General features: G+C 39.3%; 3 protein-coding genes across 3 annotated transcripts; all 3 read right to left on the reverse strand.

Annotated features, from left to right (window-relative positions):
- Positions 1-763: 763 nt before the first annotated feature.
- LOC138407800 (immunoglobulin lambda-1 light chain-like) lies at positions 764-2,829 on the reverse strand. Its single transcript, XM_069525356.1, has 4 exons — positions 2,674-2,829; positions 2,255-2,581; positions 1,923-1,952; positions 764-1,252 (listed from the first exon to the last, which is right to left on the reverse strand). Exons 1-4 carry the CDS (start codon positions 2,711-2,713, stop codon positions 927-929), a joined length of 723 nt encoding a protein of 240 aa, XP_069381457.1. The 5' UTR covers positions 2,714-2,829; the 3' UTR covers positions 764-926.
- Positions 2,830-6,223: 3,394 nt separating this feature from the next.
- LOC138407798 (immunoglobulin lambda-1 light chain-like) lies at positions 6,224-8,329 on the reverse strand. The gene is made up of 4 exons (XM_069525354.1): positions 8,139-8,329; positions 7,717-8,046; positions 7,385-7,414; positions 6,224-6,712 (listed from the first exon to the last, which is right to left on the reverse strand). The coding sequence occupies exons 1-4, from the start codon at positions 8,176-8,178 to the stop codon at positions 6,387-6,389; spliced, it is 726 nt and encodes a 241-aa protein (XP_069381455.1). The 5' UTR covers positions 8,179-8,329; the 3' UTR covers positions 6,224-6,386.
- Positions 8,330-14,806: 6,477 nt separating this feature from the next.
- On the reverse strand, positions 14,807-16,892 carry LOC138407799 (immunoglobulin lambda-1 light chain-like). Its single transcript, XM_069525355.1, has 4 exons — positions 16,719-16,892; positions 16,300-16,626; positions 15,968-15,997; positions 14,807-15,295 (listed from the first exon to the last, which is right to left on the reverse strand). The coding sequence occupies exons 1-4, from the start codon at positions 16,756-16,758 to the stop codon at positions 14,970-14,972; spliced, it is 723 nt and encodes a 240-aa protein (XP_069381456.1). The 5' UTR covers positions 16,759-16,892; the 3' UTR covers positions 14,807-14,969.
- Positions 16,893-18,409: the final 1,517 nt, after the last annotated feature.

An 18,409-nucleotide genomic window follows, 5' to 3' on the forward strand; every position in this document is an offset into this window, starting at 1 on the left:
TAATATAACTTCTACTCATCATGAAAGAATCAATTAACAGAAATTGAGCAACAAAGAATCAATGAGTTCATTTGCTTATTTAAATTTCCTCAATACATTAAAAGTGTGACAAACATCTAGTGATGGTTGTAGTGATGTTATTATTTATCAATCTAACTGATTTACCCCTCCTTTACTTATTTGCTTCATTGGTCAATATGTGATGATTAATACAATTTCCCAAAATCTTCAAATAAATGTAAGTCATACTCAGAACCATACTCAACTGAAGTTTTCACACTCTGACTCCTGGGAAGGAGAAAACTTGTTGTCTATGTTCCCCTCCATGTCTCCTGTTTCCACACATACTGCTGATTAGATTAAAACATTATTTTAAAGAGAGCTGACACTGGTCTTTTTTATTTAATTAGGGTTCTAAATAAGGAGAGCGGGTGCACAGGTGCATCCTGGGAAGGAGAAAAAAGGGTGGAGTGGAGAGGTGATGCCTCCGAGGATGGAAATTCAGTTTCAGATACAGGTTTTATGAGAACTTTACTACATTGATTCACTAAACCAAAATGAGGGAAAACACATTTTGCTCTCTCTGTGCTATTTTGTACCTTTTCAAGTATTGAGTCAATTTTACTGACAAGAACAGAAACAAACTTTGCTGTCATTTGTGTTGAGAAACGTTACAGCAGAATCAGGTGCTGGTGAAGTTATTGTGAATGATTTCAAAATATCATTGGCTCAGCTACAGTGAGAACAAATGATTCCAGACGTGTTTTGGACGTAATGATTTTTTATTGAAAGCAACAGTTGCAAAGTTGATACAACACCACCACCCAACCCTCACAACGTGAGTTACAAGCAAACAAACACTTTTTCATGCATGAAACAAAAAAGTAAAAGACAAGCAGGTTTTAAATGGTCGTTCTGCTCCTCTGTTATTCTTCAGTGGTACAGACAGACTTGTTGATGTTTTTCTCTGACGTCTGGGAGCCGTGAGACACTTTACATGTGTAAATCTTGTCCACGTTCCAGTCTGACGTCTGGATGTCCAGATAGCTGCTTATTTGGTAAGTCTGGTCCGGTCGGTGGACGGCGGTGCTGGTAGAGATCCCACTGCTCACTGGACTCCCACCGACCAACCAGGTCACTTCTGCCAAAGGCACAGACTGACTGGACAGACAGAGCAGAGTGGCTTTGTTGGAGCGGAGCTCAGCACTGGACGGAGGGAAGACAGTCAGGACAGGAGGAGAGAGGCTGCAGCCTGGAAACACAACAAGGACATGAATTACTAGGAATACACTGATTGATAGAAAACATGACAGTCTCAGGGAAGAATAAAGAATTTTCATGCTGCAGAAGAATCTAAAATATTTAGTTTGTCTTTTTTAATTACGCTGTTAATAAAATATGATCCATAAGACTTTTGAAACATTTATATATTTATTGATTGTGTCTAACAAAATCATATTTGTGTTCCAATACAACTATTTCAGTCAGTGTGAGAAATGATGATAAATAAATTCTTACTTTTTGTGTTTATCTAATAATCACAGACGATTTCAAAATGCAAATGAAGATTCATTAAAAACTAATCCTATAAGCCAAACAACAGATATGATGGATTATCATTGATATTGTCAAGGTAAATAGATTTAGCAAAGATTAAATATCTCACAACACGTGGAATTTAATCGTTTATAAGAATGTTCTGATTAAAAACAGGTGAAATGTTTGTAGAAAACATTTCAAATACTAATACAAAGTGTGGTAACAATGCAAAGCTGATATCCAAAAATATAAGAATCTAAAATTCAACAAATGAAAAATTCAATATTTTCCATAATCAACACACACACATTTATTATTTTCTGTCCTTTAGGGTCGGAGGCTAAATATCAATAGTGTTTCTTGATGAGTTAAAAAGTTCTTACCCGTCACAATCAGCTTGGTCCCTTGTCCGAATACCACAGTGATTCAGTTTGTGCACATGGCTGTACAAAAACCTCCTGACGCTCTCTGAGGGGAGTGGAGCTGAAACTTCCTGTTGAGACCAACGTTCACTGTGAACGTCTCATTCTCTTCATCAGTCTGTTTATTTTCCAAAATAAAACTGCTGCACTTGTTTCAAACATTGTGTCTGCAGGAGAATTTATTCAGTCACCCTCAATGTTTTCTGGACTTATAGTGTTTGATGTTGGTCGGGTGTGTTGACAGCAGCTGTGTGTCCCTCCCTGAGGTTTTTGTCACAGTGTGAATCACTGTGATACGTTTTCATTAGCAGAGCCGTCCCATGTTTGACAGTAATAAACAGCAGAGTCTCCCTCCTCCACGTTGTTTATGATCAAACGATAATCTGATGTCGACTGATGAGTGGATGTGAATTTGGGAGAAGTGAAACCAGAACCATAGTCTGGAGAACTCCATGTATGATACAACCTCAGTACATACTGAGGAACTCCTCCTGGAATCTGTTTATACCAGCCAGCAGCATTAGTAACAGTCCCCAGGTTACAGTCCATGGTGACTCTCTCTCCTTTCCTCACGGTCACAACAGGAGGCTTCTGTGTCACCACCGTCACACCACTCACACCTGGAAACAACAAGACGACACGGAGTCAAGAGAAACACACAGACTGATGAATCCAACACGAGGCCGGAGCTGCAGTAAGTCAGCCTCCTTACATGTTAGAGCGGTGATGAGAGTGCAGAGGGTCCCCAGCATGTTGTCAGTGTGTGCTGAGAGTGGCCTTGTCACTTGAGAGGGTGATGAGGGTCAGATGAGAGGGTTTGGAGGATGAGGAGAGGAGGTGCTGGAGGAGCAATTTAATACAACACTGAGACTGAGAGAGGGACAGGAGGAGGAGCTTCAGTTCAGTCCTCATGGTTTCTCATGTGTACTTTAATCCTCTGTATGGAGAAATATTTCATTCATCCATTATTGTCAGTGGAGGTGAATACTTTCTTTGATTTGTGTGTTTAATCATGTTTCCATAATTTTACAAACTTAAAGGGATAGTTCACCCAACAATGAAGGTTCCCTCATTATCTACTCAACACTATGATGGAGAGGTGGGTGAAGTGTTTGAGTCCATTCAATTCAATTTCAATTCAATTTATTTGTACAGCGCCGAATCATAATATACATTATCTCAAGGCACTTTACATAGAAGGTCAGGACCTTAAAATCAAAATATAGAGAAACCCAACAGTTCCCACAATGAGCAGGCACTTTGGCGACTGTGGAGAGGAACAACTCCCTCAGTGAAATCCATGAAACACTTCTGGAGTTTTAAGTGTAAACAGGGTTGCAGCCAAATCCAATACAACTTGAAAGGAGGTCATTTACACCATGTGTTTAATCTAAATGTTCGCTGTGATCCACGTGTGAACGCGGCTCCAGAGGAGGACATCAGAGGACATTTAGGCTCAAAACATGGTGTAAATGAAGCTGTTTCAAGAGGAATTTGAATGTCAGGGCTTACGGACACTTGGATGACACCACACCAGCAGTATGGAGGCATGTTATTTATTTATCTTTCAGTAATTAGTGAATTTCATTTCTGTGTAAATGATCCTTGAAGTCTCAGTTAAAATCACTTTCATTAAGATTTGAATTAGTCAACAACAATCATCTATTTCAGGATATGAACATAATTTAAACACATCACAGTTAAAATGTCTATGATTGATCAAATAGCTCTTATTAAAACAGTGGTGTGTTTGCAGTCAGGGACAGTTTCCTATCATTCTACACAGGTCTGACCCTTGACCTTTTCATTTACATGAAGTTATCAATCAGGAGAGGCGGCCTACAGGTGCATCCTGGGTAGGAAGAGTGTGAGGTTGAGAGGTTACGCTTCACTGATAAAAACTCTGTTTCAGTTGCAGCTCATTTGACTGTTCTGACGTGTCAACTCCTGCTGACGACCAAAAAAAGAAACCTTGTAAAACTCAATCTCTATTTCAATTTTAAATTCAAATGTGTTTATGATGTAACTTTGTTATTTTAAATACTGTGTAATTAAATAAATATGAATCAGCAATAATCTGTCACTTGTCTTCTGGATCTGTAATATCCAAAAATATTTAAATATTGTGGATTATTTCAGTCAGATATTTTTTTTATGTAAATGTATTGACATGAGCTGATACTGATTACTGATGACTTTTTAATCTCTCCATGGCCTTTCTCCCAGCTACACATCAGACATTTCAGTATTTTACGAGTCCTCATGTACATTAACATCCTGGTGCAGAGGTCTTCTGTGTGTTCTAAATACTAGATTAAAAACTAGAGGGGACAGAGCGTTGTCTGTGAGGGTAAAGAAATTCAAAGAGTTAAAACAAATGAAATGAATAAATCTCTATGGAAATTCTGATCCTGTAATCAACTCTTATATTCATCTTAACATTCACACTGTCCTATATGCAGAGAAACTTATATGAACATATTCAATTACTGACTGAAAGATTTAATGATGTTTTTAAATTCATATGTTTGCCACTTGGAAATTCATCAACATAAAACCATGATCTAAGTGTCACAGTCATCAAACTGAAGCTCCTCCTCCTGTCCCTCTCTCAGTCTCAGTGTTGTATTAAATTGCTCCTCCAGCACCTCCTCTCCTCATCCTCCAAACCCTCTCTTCTGACCCTCATCACCCTCTCAAGTGACAAGGCCACTCTCAGCACACACTGACAACATGCTGGGGACCCTCTGCACTCTCATCACCGCTCTGACATGTAAGGAGGCTGACTTACTGCAGCTCCGGCCTCGTGTTGGATTCATCAGTCTGTGTGTTTCTCTTGACTCCGTGTCGTCTTGTTGTTTCCAGGTGTGAGTGGTGTGACGGTGGTGACACAGAAGCCTCCTGTTGTGACCGTGAGGAAAGGAGAGAGAGTCACCATGGACTGTAACCTGGGGACTGTTACTGACAGTTCTGCTCGCTGGTATAAACAGATTCCAGGAGGAGTTCCTCAGTTTGTACTGAGTGTTTATCATGGATGGAGTTCTCCAAGCTATGGTTCTGGTTTCTCTTCTCCCAAATTCACATCCACTCATCAGTCGACATCAGATTATCGTTTGATCATAAACAACGTGGAGGAGGGAGACTCTGCTGTTTATTACTGTCACACATGGGACAACTCTGCTAAAGAACACGTATCACAGTGATTCACACTGTGACAAAAACCTCCTCACTTAACACTTCTGCTTTTTCTCCTGCTGACACATGTTGACCAACTGTGAAGCCATCAGGTAATGCTCTCTGTACACAGAAGTTAAAACCTCTGATTATACGTATATTTAATATAGCAAAATTAAAATGTTAAAACATCCCAAATTCTTTTCCTGGATTACTACACAAATCTTAATTTTATATATGAAATGCTTGGACAAAAAGAAGTACACCACTAAAACACAAATCATAATCAAATAGTTGTAAAATAGTTTTTAATAAAAATAAATTTTAATATAACTTCTACTCATCATGAAAGAATCAATTAACAGAAATTAAGCAACAAAAAATCAATATGTTCATTTGCTGATTTAAATTTCCTCAATACATTAAAAGTCTGACGCACATCTAGTGATGGTTGTAGTGATGTTATTATTTATCAATCTAACTCATTTACCCCTCCTTTACTTATTTGCTTCATTGGTCAATATGTGATGATAAATACGATTTCCCAAAATCTTCAGATAAATGTAAGTCATACTCAGAACCATACTCAACTGAAGTTTTCTCACTCTGACTCCTGGGAAGGAGAAAACTTGTTGTATATGTTCCCCTCCATGTCTCCTGTTTCCACACATACTGCTGAATAGATTAAAACGTTATTTTAAAGAGAGCTGACACTCGTCTTTTTAATTTAATTAGGGCTGTAAATAAGGAGAGCGGGTGCACAGGTGCATCCTGGGAAGGAGAAAAAAGGGTGGAGTGGAGAGGTGATGCCTCCAAGGATGGAAATTCAGTTTCAGATACAGGTTTTATGAGAACTTTACTACATTGATTCACTAAACCAAAATGAGGGAAAACACATTTTGCTCTCTCTGTGCTATTTTGTACCTTTTCAAGTATTGAGTCAATTTTACTGACAAGAACAGAAACAAACTTTGCTGTCATTTGTGTTGAGAAACGTTACAGCAGAATCAGGTGCTGGTGAAGTTATTGTGAATGATTTCAAAATATCATTGGCTCAGCTACAGTGAGAACAAATGATTCCAGACGTGTTTTGGACGTAATGATTTTTTATTGAAAGCAACAGTTGCAAAGTTGATACAACACCACCACCTAACCCTCACAACGTGAGTTACAAGCAAACAAACACTTTTTCCAGCATGAAACAAAAAAGTAAAAGACAAGCAGGTTTTAAATGGTCGTTCTGCTCCTCTGTTATTCTTCAGTGGTACAGACGGACTTGTTGATGTTTTTCTCTGACGTCTGGGAGCCGTGAGATACTTTACATGTGTAAAGCTTGTCCACGTTCCAGTCTGACGTCTGGATGTCCAGATAGCTGCTTATTTGGTAAGTCTGGTCCGGTCGGTGGACGGCGGTGCTGGTAGAGATCCCACTGCTCACTGGACTCCCACCGACCAACCAGGTCACTTCTGCCAAAGGCACAGACTGACTGGACAGACAGAGCAGAGTGGCTTTGTTGGAGCGGAGCTCAGCACTGGACGGAGGGAAGACAGTCAGGACAGGAGGAGAGAGGCTGGAGCCTGGAAACACAACAAGGACATGAATTACTAGGAATACACTGATTGATAGAAAACATGACAGTCTCAGGGAAGAATAAAGAATTTTCATGCTGCAGAAGAATCTAAAATATTTCCAGTTTGTCTTTTTTAATTACGCTGTTAATAAAATATGATCCATAAGACTTTTAAAACATTTATATATTTATTGATTGTGTCTAACAAAATCATATTTGTGTTCCAATACAACTATTTCAGTCAGTGTGGGAAATGATGACAAATAAATTCTTACTTTTTGTGTTTATCTAATAATCACAGACTATTTCAAAATGCAAATTAAGATACATTAAAAACTAATCCTATAAAACAAAAAACCGATATGGTGGATTATCATTGATATTGTCAAGGTAAATAGATTTTGCAAAGATTAAATATCTCACAACATGTGGAATTTAATAGTTTATAAGAATGTTCTGATTAAAAACAGGTGAAAAATTTGCAGGAAACATTTCAAATACTAATACAAAGTGTGGTATCAAGGCAAAGCTGATATCCAAAAATAAAAGCATCTAAAATTCAACAAATGAAAAGTTCAATATTTTCCATAATCAACACACACACATTTATTATTTTCTGTCCTTTAGGGTCGGAGGCTAAATATCAATAGTGTTTTTTGATGAGTTAAAAAGTTCTTACCCGTCACAATCAGCTTGGCCCCTTGTCCGAATACCACAGTGATTCAGTTTGTGCACATGGCTGTACAAAAACCTCCTGACGCTCTCTGAGGGGAGTGGAGCTGAAACTTCCTGTTGAGACCAACGTTCACTGTGAACGTCTCATTCTCTTCATCAGTCTGTTTATTTTCCAAAATAAAACTGCTGCACTTGTTTCAAACATTGTGTCTGCAGGAGAATTTATTCAATCACCCTCAATGTTTTCTGGACTTATAGTGTTTGATGTTGGTCGGGTGTGTTGACAGCAGCTGTGTGTCCCTCCCTGAGGTTTTTGTCACCGTGTGAATCACTGTGATACGTCTTCATTAGCAGAGCTGTCCCATGTTTGACAGTAATAAACAGCAGAGTCTCCCTCCTCCACGTTGTTTATGAACAAACGATAATCTGATGTCGACTGATGAGTGGATGTGAATTTTGTAGAAGAGAAACCAGAACCATAGCTTGGAGAACTCCATCCATGATAATTATATAGTACAAGCTGAGGAACTCCTCCTGGAATCTGTTTATACCAGCAAGCAGCACTGTTAGCAACAGTCCCCAGGTTACAGTCCAGGGTGACTCTCTCTCCTTTCCTCACGGTCACAACAGGAGGCTTCTGTGTCACCACCGTCACACCACTCACACCTGGAAACAACAAGACGACACGGAGTCAAGAGAAACACACAGACTGATGAATCCAACACGAGGCCGGAGCTGCAGTAAGTCAGCCTCCTTACATGTTAGAGCGGTGATGAGAGTGCAGAGGGTCCCCAGCATGTTGTCAGTGTGTGCTGAGAGTGGCCTTGTCACTTGAGAGGGTGATGAGGGTCAGATGAGAGGGTTTGGAGGATGAGGAGAGGAGGTGCTGGAGGAGCAATTTAATACAACACTGAGACTGAGAGAGGGACAGGAGGAGGAGCTTCGGTTCAGTCCTCATGGTTTCTCATGTGTACTTTAATCCTCTGTATGGAAAAATATTTCATTCATCCATTATTGTCAGTGGAGGTGAATACTTTCTTTGATTTGTGTGTTTAATCATGTTTCCATAATTTAACAAACTTAAAGGGATAGTTCACCCAACAATGAAGATTCCCTCATTATCTACTCAACACTATGATGGAGGGGTGGGTGAAGTGTTTGAGTCCATTCAATTCAATTTCAATTCAATTTATTTGTACAGCGCCAAATCATAATATACATTATCTCACGGCACTTTACATAGAAGGTCAGGACCTTAAAATCAAAATATAGAGAAACCCAACAGTTCCCACAATGAGCAGGCACTTTGGCGACTGTGGAGAGGAAAAACTCCCTCAGTGAAGTCCATGAAACACTTCTGGAGTTTTAAGTGTAAACAGGGTTGCAGCCAAATCCAACACAACTTGAAAGGAGATCATTTACACCATGTGTTTAATCTAAATGTTCGCTGTGATCCACGTGTGAACGCGGCTCCAGAGGAGGACATCAGTGGACATTTAGGCTCAAAACATGGTGTAAATGAAGCTGTTTCAAGTGGAATTTGAATGTCAGGGCTTACGGACACTTGGATGACACCACACCAGCAGTATGGAGGCATGTTATTTATTTATCTTTCAGTAATTAGTGAATTTCAGTTCTGTCACAGTTAAAATCACTTTCATTAAGATTTGAATTAGTCAACAACAATCATCTATTTCAGGATATGAACATAATTTTAACACATCACAGTTAAAATGTCTATGATTGATCAAATAGCTCTTATTAAAACAGTGGTGTGTTTGCAGTCAGGGACAGTTTCCTATCATTCTACACAGGTCTGACCCTTGACCTTTTCATTTACATGAAGTTATCAATCAGGAGAGGCGGCCTGCAGGTGCATCCTGGGTAGGAAGAGTGTGAGGTTGAGAGGTTACGCTTCACTGATAAAAACTCTGTTTCAGTTGCAGCTCATTTGACTGTTCTGACGTGTCAACTCCTGCTGACGACCAAAAAAAGACCAAAAAAAGAAACCTTGTAAAACTCAATCTCTATTTCAATTTTAAATTCAAATGTGTTCATGATGTAACTTTGTTACATTAAATATTGTATAATTAAATAGATATGAATCAGCAATAATCTGTCACTTGTCTTCTGGATCTGTAATATCCAAAAATATTGTGGATTATTTCAGTCAGATATTTTTTTAATGTAAATGTATTTTCATGAGCAGAAATAGATACAAACACATTTGTAATCACATTGTTTTTACTTTATTTAAGGATTTGTGAATGTAACAGAAAGCATGACAAAGTAATTTAATGATAAATCATTTCCATGCTGCTGAAGAGTCTCAAATGTTTTTATTGACCTGAGGGTGGTGTGCATTTCTTTCTTTTTAAATGTAGGTAGGTAGACATGGTATGCCTCATTTCAGTGATGTAGCTGGAGACTAATTTTAAAGAAAAGCATTTAAATGTTTGAAAGAAATGTCAATCACCACCGTCACACATCGTAGAGCAGTGATGAGAGTGCACACAATTGTCAGTGTTTGCTGAGAGGGGCCTTGTAACTTGGAAAGTGAGCTGACTGCAGACAGGTGAGAGGGTTCGGAGCACAGACTGTAAAGATGGCCGACGTGCCAGCTCCCCTAAAGTGAAGCCAAAGTGTCTCGATCACCCCCTAGTGGCTGACTGCAGAAGATCTTACATGTTTTTATTTCATCACGCCTCCACTATTGTAACTGCCTTTTTACTTCCCTAACCCAAAAATCTATTGATGGACGCCAGACTGTACAGAACTCAGCTGCCAGGCTTTTAAACAGAACCAAAAAACGTGAGCACATCACTCCTGTTCTAGTGTCTTCACACTGGCTTCCTGTATGTTTTGGAATTGATTTTACAATTTTACTGATTACTTTTAAATCTCTCCATGGCCTTTCTCCCAGCTACACATCAGACATTTTAGTATTTTACGAGTCCTCATGTACATTAACATCCTGGTGCAGAGGTTTTCTGTGTGTTCTAAATACTAGATTAAAAACTAGAGGGGACAGAGCGTTGTCTGTGAGGGTAAAGAAATTCAAAGAGTTAAAACAAATGAAAAGAATAAATCTCTATGGAAATTCTGATCCTGTAATCAACTCTTATATTCATCTTAACATTCACACTGTCCTATATGCAGAGAAACTTATATGAACATATTCAATTACTGACTGAAAGATTTAATGATGTTTTTAAATTCATATGTTTGCCCCTTGGAAATTCATCAACATAAAACCATGATCTAAGTGTCACAGTCATCAAACTGAAGCTCCTCCTCCTGTCCCTCTCTCAGTCTCAGTGTTGTATTAAATTGCTCCTCCAGCACCTCCTCTCCTCATCCTCCAAACCCTCTCATCTGACCCTCATCACCCTCTCAAGTGACAAGGCCACTCTCAGCACACACTGACAACATGCTGGGGACCCTCTGCACTCTCATCACCGCTCTAACATGTAAGGAGGCTGACTTACTGCAGCTCCGGCCTCGTGTTGGATTCATCAGTCTGTGTGTTTCTCTTGACTCCGTGTCGTCTTGTTGTTTCCAGGTGTGAGTGGTGTGACGGTGGTGACACAGAAGCCTCCTGTTGTGACCGTGAGGAAAGGAGAGAGAGTCACCATGGACTGTAACCTGGGGACTGTTACTGGCAGTTCTGCTCGCTGGTATAAACAGATTCCAGGAGGAGTTCCTCAGTTTGTACTGAAGTTTCATCATAGTTATAGTTCTCCAACCTATGGGTCTGGTTTCTCTTCTCCCAAATTCACATCCACTCATCAGTCGACATCAGATTATCGTTTGATCATAAACAACGTGGAGGAGGGAGACTCTGCTGTTTATTACTGTCACACATGGGACGACTCTGCTAATGAACACGTATCACAGTGATTCACACTGTGACAAAAACCTCCTCACTTAACACTTCTGCTTTTTCTCCTGCTGACACACGTTGACTGTGAAGCCATCAGGTAATGCTTTCTGTACACAGAAGTTGAAACCTCTAATTATTCGTATATTTAATATAACAAAATTTATTAATTCTTTTCCTGGATTACCACACAAATCTTAATTTTAGTATTTATATATGCACTCACGGTTCACTTTATTAGGCACACCTGTTCAATTGCCTGTTACCACAAATAGCTAATCAGCCAATCACATGGCAGCATTTAAGCAACTAGACGTGGTGAAGACGACTTGCTGAAGTTCAAACCGAGCATCAGGGAAGAAAGGGGATTTAAGTGAGTTTGAACGTAACGTGGTTGTTGGTGCCAGACGTGCTGGTGTGAGTATTTCAAAAACTGCTGATGTACTGGGATTTTCACGCTTAACCACGTCTAGGATTGACAGAGAATGGTGAGAAAAAGAAAAAATATCCAGTGAGCAGCAGTTGTGAGGACGAGAATGCCTCGTTGATGTCAGAGGTCAGAAGAGAATGGGCAGAGACGTTCAAGATGATAGAAAGGCAAGAGTTACTCAAATAACCACTCGTTACAACCAAGGTATGCAGAATACCATCTCTGAACGCACAACACATCGAACCTTGAAGCAGATGGGCTACAGCAGCAGAAGACCACACCTGGTGCCACTGCTGTCGGCTAAGAACAAGCAATACTAGCAAGGTGTACCTAATAAAGTGGCCAGTGAGTGTATATTACAGGGATTCCAAGTACACAGAGCACTCTCTCTCTCCCCCTCCCACACACACACAAACACACACACACAGACTTACACACAATTTAAAGATTTTAGTTATTTAAATCTTGATTTGAAATGACTGACCCCACATTGTGCTGCTTCATCTGCACCACCTGATGAAAAGATATAAGAACATATACAGTACACAGTGTAGTTATGGTGATTGCACACTAGAGAGCAGCACTGGAAGGTTGATAAGACGGTCACAGGAGGGGCTCATGTCTCAACTGCAGGATGCACATGAATGCCTCCTGTCTTAATTTAGCTTCATGTAAATTAGGAGGTTCAGAGTCACTTCACTGGACTGGAAACTGATGTTTCAGTTATTAGTATTAGTCAGTGCTAACTTATAAATGTTTATTATGAATATATGTACATGTGTTTGTGTACTTCAATAGATGCAGAAAACATATTAATCTCTGGCAAATGAAACAAAGAAATGTGAAGATTTAAACATTGCACAAACCAGGACGAGTGACATCTGTAGGATCTCGGACAAATCTTTTAGAAACGATCACTAAAAGTAAGATGGTGAGTAAAACATGTCTTAAACCACAGCTCCTCATCCAGTCAGTCACTCTGTTGAGGGGAAAGTTGTTCCTTTTCTTTTCAGGCTTCATAAATTATGGAAATATTATTGGTCACCTCACTCTGCACAAAAACACACACCAGAGAGTTACAAGTGGATAATTTCAGAACATCTACACTGGCACAAATGACAATTCCAGGTTTACTATCATTTTTAGTGCAGCAACGTCTCTCCATACTCACTTTGCTCCCTCCCAGGATGCACCTGCACTTTCTCTCGAGGCTCCATGTGAACAAAGAGGTCAGGTCTCAGTGAAATCCCAAAGTTTAAAAGGAAAATTCTTGAATCAACTTCAATTTGTTACATTCAACATAAAACATCTCTGTAATATCAGTTTCTACATGTCAGAGATCCTGTAATCAACTCTTATCTTCATCTTAACATTCACACTTTGCTATATGCAGAGAAACTTATATGAACATATTCAATTACTGACTGAAAGATTTCATGATGAACCGAAGCTCCTCCTCCTGTCCCTCTCTCAGTCTCAGTGTTGTATTAAATTGCTCCTCCAGCACCTCCTCTCCTCATCCTCCAAACCCTCTCATCTGACCCTCATCACCCTCTCAAGTGACAAGGCCACTCTCAGTACACACTGACAAGATGCTGGGGACCCTCTGCACTCTCATCACCGCTCTAACATGTAAGGAGGCTGACTTACTGCAGCTCCGGCCTCGTGTTGGATTCATCAGTCTGTGTGTTTCTCTTGACTCCGTGTCGTCTTGTTGTTTCCAGGTGTGAGTGGTGTGACGGTGGTGACACAGAAGCCTCCTGTTGTGACCGTGAGGAAAGGAGAGAGAGTCACCATGGACTGTAACCTGGGGACTGATTCTAATAATTATGCTTGCTGGTATAAACAGATTCCAGGAGGAGTTCCTCAGCTTGTACTATATAATTATCATGGATGGAGTTCTCCAAACTATGGTTCTGGTTTCTCTTCTCCCAAATTCACATCCACTCATCAGTCGACAACAGATTATCGTTTGATCATAAACAACGTGGAGGAGGGAGACTCTGCTGTTTATTACTGTCACACATGGGACGACTCTGCTAATGAACACGTATCACAGTGATTCACACTGTGACAAAAACCTCCTCACTTAACACTTCTGCTTTTTCTCCTGCTGACACATGTTGACTGTGAAGCCATCAGGTAATGCTCTCTGTACACAGAAGTTAAAACCTCTGATTATACGTATATTTAATATAGCAAAATTAAAATGTTAAAACATCCCAAATTCTTTTCCTGGATTACTACACAAATCTTAATTTTATATATGAAATGCTTGGACAAAAAGAAGTACACCACTAAAACACAAATCATAATCAAACAATAGAAAATAGTTTTTAATAGAAATAAATTTTAATATAACTTCTACTCATCATGAAAGAATCAATTAACAGAAATTGAGCAACAAAGAATCAATGTGTTCATTTGCTGATTTAAATTTCCTCAATGCATTAAAAGTCTGACGCACATCTAGTGATGGTCGTAGTGATGTTATTATTTATCAATCTAACTGATTTACCCCTCCTTCACTTATTTGCTTCATTGGTCAATATGTGATGATTAATACGATTTCCCAAAATCTTCAAATAAATGTAAGTGATACTCAGAACCATACTCAACTGAAGTTTTCACACTCTGACTCCTGGGAAGGAGAAAACTTGTTGTATATGTTCCCCTCCATGTCTCCTGTTTCCACACATACTGCTGATTAGATTAAAACATTATTTGAAAGAGAGCTGACACTCGTCTTTTTTATTTAATTAGGGCTGTAAATAAGGAGAGCGGGTTCACAGGTGCATCCTGGGAAGGAGAAAAAAGGGTGGAGTGGAGAGGTGATGCCTCCGAGGATGGAAATTCAGTTTCAGATACAGGTTTTATGAGAACTTTACTACATTGATTCACTAAACCAAAATGAGGGAAAACACATTTTGCTCTCTCTGTGCTATTTTGTACCTTTTCAAGTATTGAGTCAATTTTACTGACAAGAACAGAAACAAACTTTGCTGTCATTTGTGTTGAGAAACGTTACAGCAGAATCAGGTGCTGGTGAAGTTATTGTGAATGATTTCAAAATATCATTGGCTCAGCTACAGTGAGAACAAATGATTCCAGACGTGTTTTGGACGTAATGATTTTTTATTGAAAGCAACAGTTGCAAAGTTGATACAACACCACTACCCAACCCTCACAACGTGAGTTACAAGCAAACAAACACTTTTTCCAGCATGAAACAAAAAAGTAAAAGACAAGCAGGTTTTAAATGGTCGTTCTGCTCCTCTGTTATTCTTCAGTGGCACAGACGGACTTGTTGATGTTTTTCTCTGACGTCTGGGAGCCGTGAGACACTTTACATGTGTAAATCTTGTCCACGTTCCAGTCTGACGTCTGGATGTCCAGATAGCTGCTTATTTGATAAGTCTGGTCCGGTTGGTTGACGGCGGTGCTGGTAGAGATCCCACTGCTCACTGGGCTCCCACCAACCAACCAGGTCACTTCTGCAAAAGGCACAGACTGACTGGACAGACAGAGCAGAGTGGCTTTGTTGGAGCGGAGCTCAGCACTGGACGGAGGGAAGACAGTCAGGACAGGAGGAGAGAGGCTGGAGCCTGGAAACACAACAAGGACATGAATTACTAGGAATACACTGATTGATAGAAAACATGACAGTCTCAGGGAAGAATAAAGAATTTTCATGCTGCAGAAGAATCTAAAATATTTACAGTTTGTCTTTTTTAATTACGCTGTTAATAAAATATGATCCATAAGACTTTTAAAACATGTATATATGTATTGATTGTGTCTAACAAAATCATATTTGTATTCCAATACAACTATTTCAGTCAGTGTGGGAAATGATGATAAATAAATTCTTACTTTTAGTGTTTATCTAATAATCACAGACTATTTCAAAATTCAAATTAAGATACTTTAAAAACTAATCCTATAAACCAAAAAACAGATATGGTGGATTATCATTGATATTGTCAAGGTAAATAGATTTTGCAAAGATTAAATATCTCACAACATGTGGAATTTAATCGTTTATAAGAATGTTCTGAATAAAAACAGGTGAAATGTTTGTAGGAAACATTTCAAATACTAATACAAAGTGTGGTATCAAGGCAAAGCTGATATCCAAAAATATAAGCATCTAAAATTCAACAAATAAAAAGTTCAATATTTTCCATAATCAACACACACACATTTATTATTTTCTGTCCTTTAGGGTCGGAGGCTAAATATCAATAGTGATTTTTGATCAGTTAAAAAGTTCTTACCCGTCACAATCAGCTTGGTCCCTTGTCCGAATACCACAGTGATTCAGTTTGTGCACATGGCTGTACAAAAACCTCCTGACGCTCTCTGAGGGGAGTGGAGCTGAAACTTCCTGTTGAGACCAACGTTCACTGTGAACGTCTCATTCTCTTCATCAGTCTGTTTATTTTCCAAAATAAAACTGCTGCACTTGTTTCAAACATTGTGTCTGCAGGAGAATTTATTCAATCACCCTCAATGTTTTCTGGACTTATAGTGTTTGATGTTGGTCGGGTGTGTTGACAGAAGCTGTGTGTCCCTCCCTGAGGTTTTTGTCACAGTGTGAATCACTGTGATACGTGTTCATTAGCAGAGTCGTCCCATGTTTGACAGTAATAAACAGCAGAGTCTCCCTCCTCCACGTTGTTTATGATCAAACGATAATCTGATGTCGACTGATGAGTGGATGTGAATTTGGGAGAAGTGAAACCAGAACCATACTCTGGAGAACTCCATGTATGATACAACCTCAGTACATACTGAGGAACTCCTCCTGGAATCTGTTTATACCAGCGAGCAGCATTAGTACCAGTCCCCAGGTTACAGTCCATGGTGACTCTCTCTCCTTTCCTCACGGTCACAACAGGAGGCTTCTGTGTCACCACCGTCACACCACTCACACCTGGAAACAACAAGTTGACACAGAGTCAAGAGAAACACACAGACTGATGAATCCAACACGAGGCCGGAGCTGCAGTAAGTCAGCCTCCTTACATGTTAGAGCGGTGATGAGAGTGCAGAGGGTCCCCAGCATGTTGTCAGTGTGTGCTGAGAGTGGCCTTGTCACTTGAGAGGGTGATGAGGATCAGAAGAGAGGGTTTGGAGGATGAGGAGAGGAGGTGCTGGAGGAGCAATTTAATACAACACTGAGACTGAGAGAGGGACAGGAGGAGGAGCTTCGGTTCAGTCCTCATGGTTTCTCATGTGTACTTTAATCCTCTGTATGGAGAAATATTTATTTTATCCATTATTGTCAGTGGAGGTGAATACTTTCTTTGATTTGTGTGTTTAATCATGTTTCCATAATTTTACAAACTTAAAGGGATAGTTCACCCAACAATGAAGATTCCCTCATTATCTACTCAACACTATGATGGAGGGGTGGGTGAAGTGTTTGAGTCCATTCAATTCAATTTCAATTCAATTTATTTGTATAGCGCCAAATCATAATATACATTATCTCACGGCACTTTACATAGAAGGTCAGGACCTTAAAATCAAAATATAGAGAAACCCAACAGTTCCCACAATGAGCAGGCACTTTGGCGACTGTGGAGAGGAAAAACTCCCTCAGTGAAGTCCATGAAACACTTCTGGAGTTTTAAGTGTAAACAAGGTTGCAGCCAAATCCAATACAACTTGAAAGGAGGTCATTTACACCATGTGTTTAATCTAAATGTTCGCTGTGATCCACGTGTGAACGCGGCTCCAGAGGAGGACATCAGAGGACATTTAGGCTCAAAACATGGTGTAAATGAAGCTGTTTCAAGTGGAATTTGAATGTCAGGGCTTACGGACACTTGGATGACACCACACCAGCAGTATGGAGGCATGTTATTTATTTATCTTTCACTAATTAGTGAATTTCATTTCTGTGTAAATGATCCTTGAAGTCTCAGTTAAAATCACCTTCATTAAGATTTGAATTAGTCAACAACAATCATCTATTTCAGGATATGAACATAATTTAAACACATCACCATTAAAATGTCTATGATTGATCAAATAGCTCTTATTAAAACAGTGGTGTGTTTGCAGTCAGGGACAGTTTCCTATCATTCTACACAGGTCTGACCCTTGACCTTTTCATTTACATGAAGTTATCAATCAGGAGAGGCGGCCTACAGGTGCATCCTGGGTAGGAAGAGTGTGAGGTTGAGAGGTTACGCTTCACTGATAAAAACTCTGTTTCAGTTGCAGCTCATTTGACTGTTCTGACGTGTCAACTCCTGCTGACGACCAAAAATAGACCAAAAAAAGAAACCTTGTAAAACTCAATCTCTATTTCAATTTTAAATTCAAATGTGTTCATGATGTAACTTTGTTATATTAAATTTTGTATAATTAAATAGATATGAATCAGCAATAATCTGTCACTTGTCTTCTGGATCTGTAATATCCAAAAATATTGTGAATTATTTCAGTCAGATATTTTTTTAATGTAAATGTATTGACATGAGCAGAAATAGATACAAACACATTTGTAAACACATTGTTTTTTTACTTTATTTAAGGATTTGTGAATGTAACAGAAAGCATGACAAAGTAATTTAATGATAAATCATTTCCATGCTGCTGAAGAGTCTCAAATGTTTTTATTGACCTGAGGGTGGTGTGCATTTCTTTCTTTTTAAATGTAGGTAGGTAGACATGGTATGCCTCATTTCAGTGATGTAGCTGGAGAC

This window comes from Paralichthys olivaceus, chromosome 5, assembly GCF_024713975.1.
Source record: "Paralichthys olivaceus isolate ysfri-2021 chromosome 5, ASM2471397v2, whole genome shotgun sequence".
Lineage (NCBI taxonomy): Eukaryota > Metazoa > Chordata > Actinopteri > Pleuronectiformes > Paralichthyidae > Paralichthys > Paralichthys olivaceus.

Excerpts from the sequence above, each read along its gene's own strand:
- LOC138407800 (XM_069525356.1), bottom strand. The coding sequence starts at position 2,713 with ATGCTGGGGACCCTCTGCACTCTCATCACCGCTCTAACAT. Across the intron at positions 2,582-2,673 it reads TCTCATCACCGCTCTAACAT|GTGTGAGTGGTGTGACGGTG; the intron begins GTAAGGAGGCTG and ends TGTTGTTTCCAG. Across the intron at positions 1,953-2,254 it reads CTCTGCTAATGAAAACGTAT|TCGGACAAGGGACCAAGCTG; the intron begins CACAGTGATTCA and ends TCACTGTGGTAT.
- LOC138407799 (XM_069525355.1), bottom strand. The coding sequence starts at position 16,758 with ATGCTGGGGACCCTCTGCACTCTCATCACCGCTCTAACAT. Across the intron at positions 15,998-16,299 it reads CTCTGCTAATGAACACGTAT|TCGGACAAGGGACCAAGCTG; the intron begins CACAGTGATTCA and ends TCACTGTGGTAT. Across the intron at positions 15,296-15,967 it reads GACCAAGCTGATTGTGACGG|GCTCCAGCCTCTCTCCTCCT; the intron begins GTAAGAACTTTT and ends TTGTGTTTCCAG.
- LOC138407798 (XM_069525354.1), bottom strand. The coding sequence starts at position 8,178 with ATGCTGGGGACCCTCTGCACTCTCATCACCGCTCTAACAT. Across the intron at positions 8,047-8,138 it reads TCTCATCACCGCTCTAACAT|GTGTGAGTGGTGTGACGGTG; the intron begins GTAAGGAGGCTG and ends TGTTGTTTCCAG. Across the intron at positions 7,415-7,716 it reads CTCTGCTAATGAAGACGTAT|TCGGACAAGGGGCCAAGCTG; the intron begins CACAGTGATTCA and ends TCACTGTGGTAT.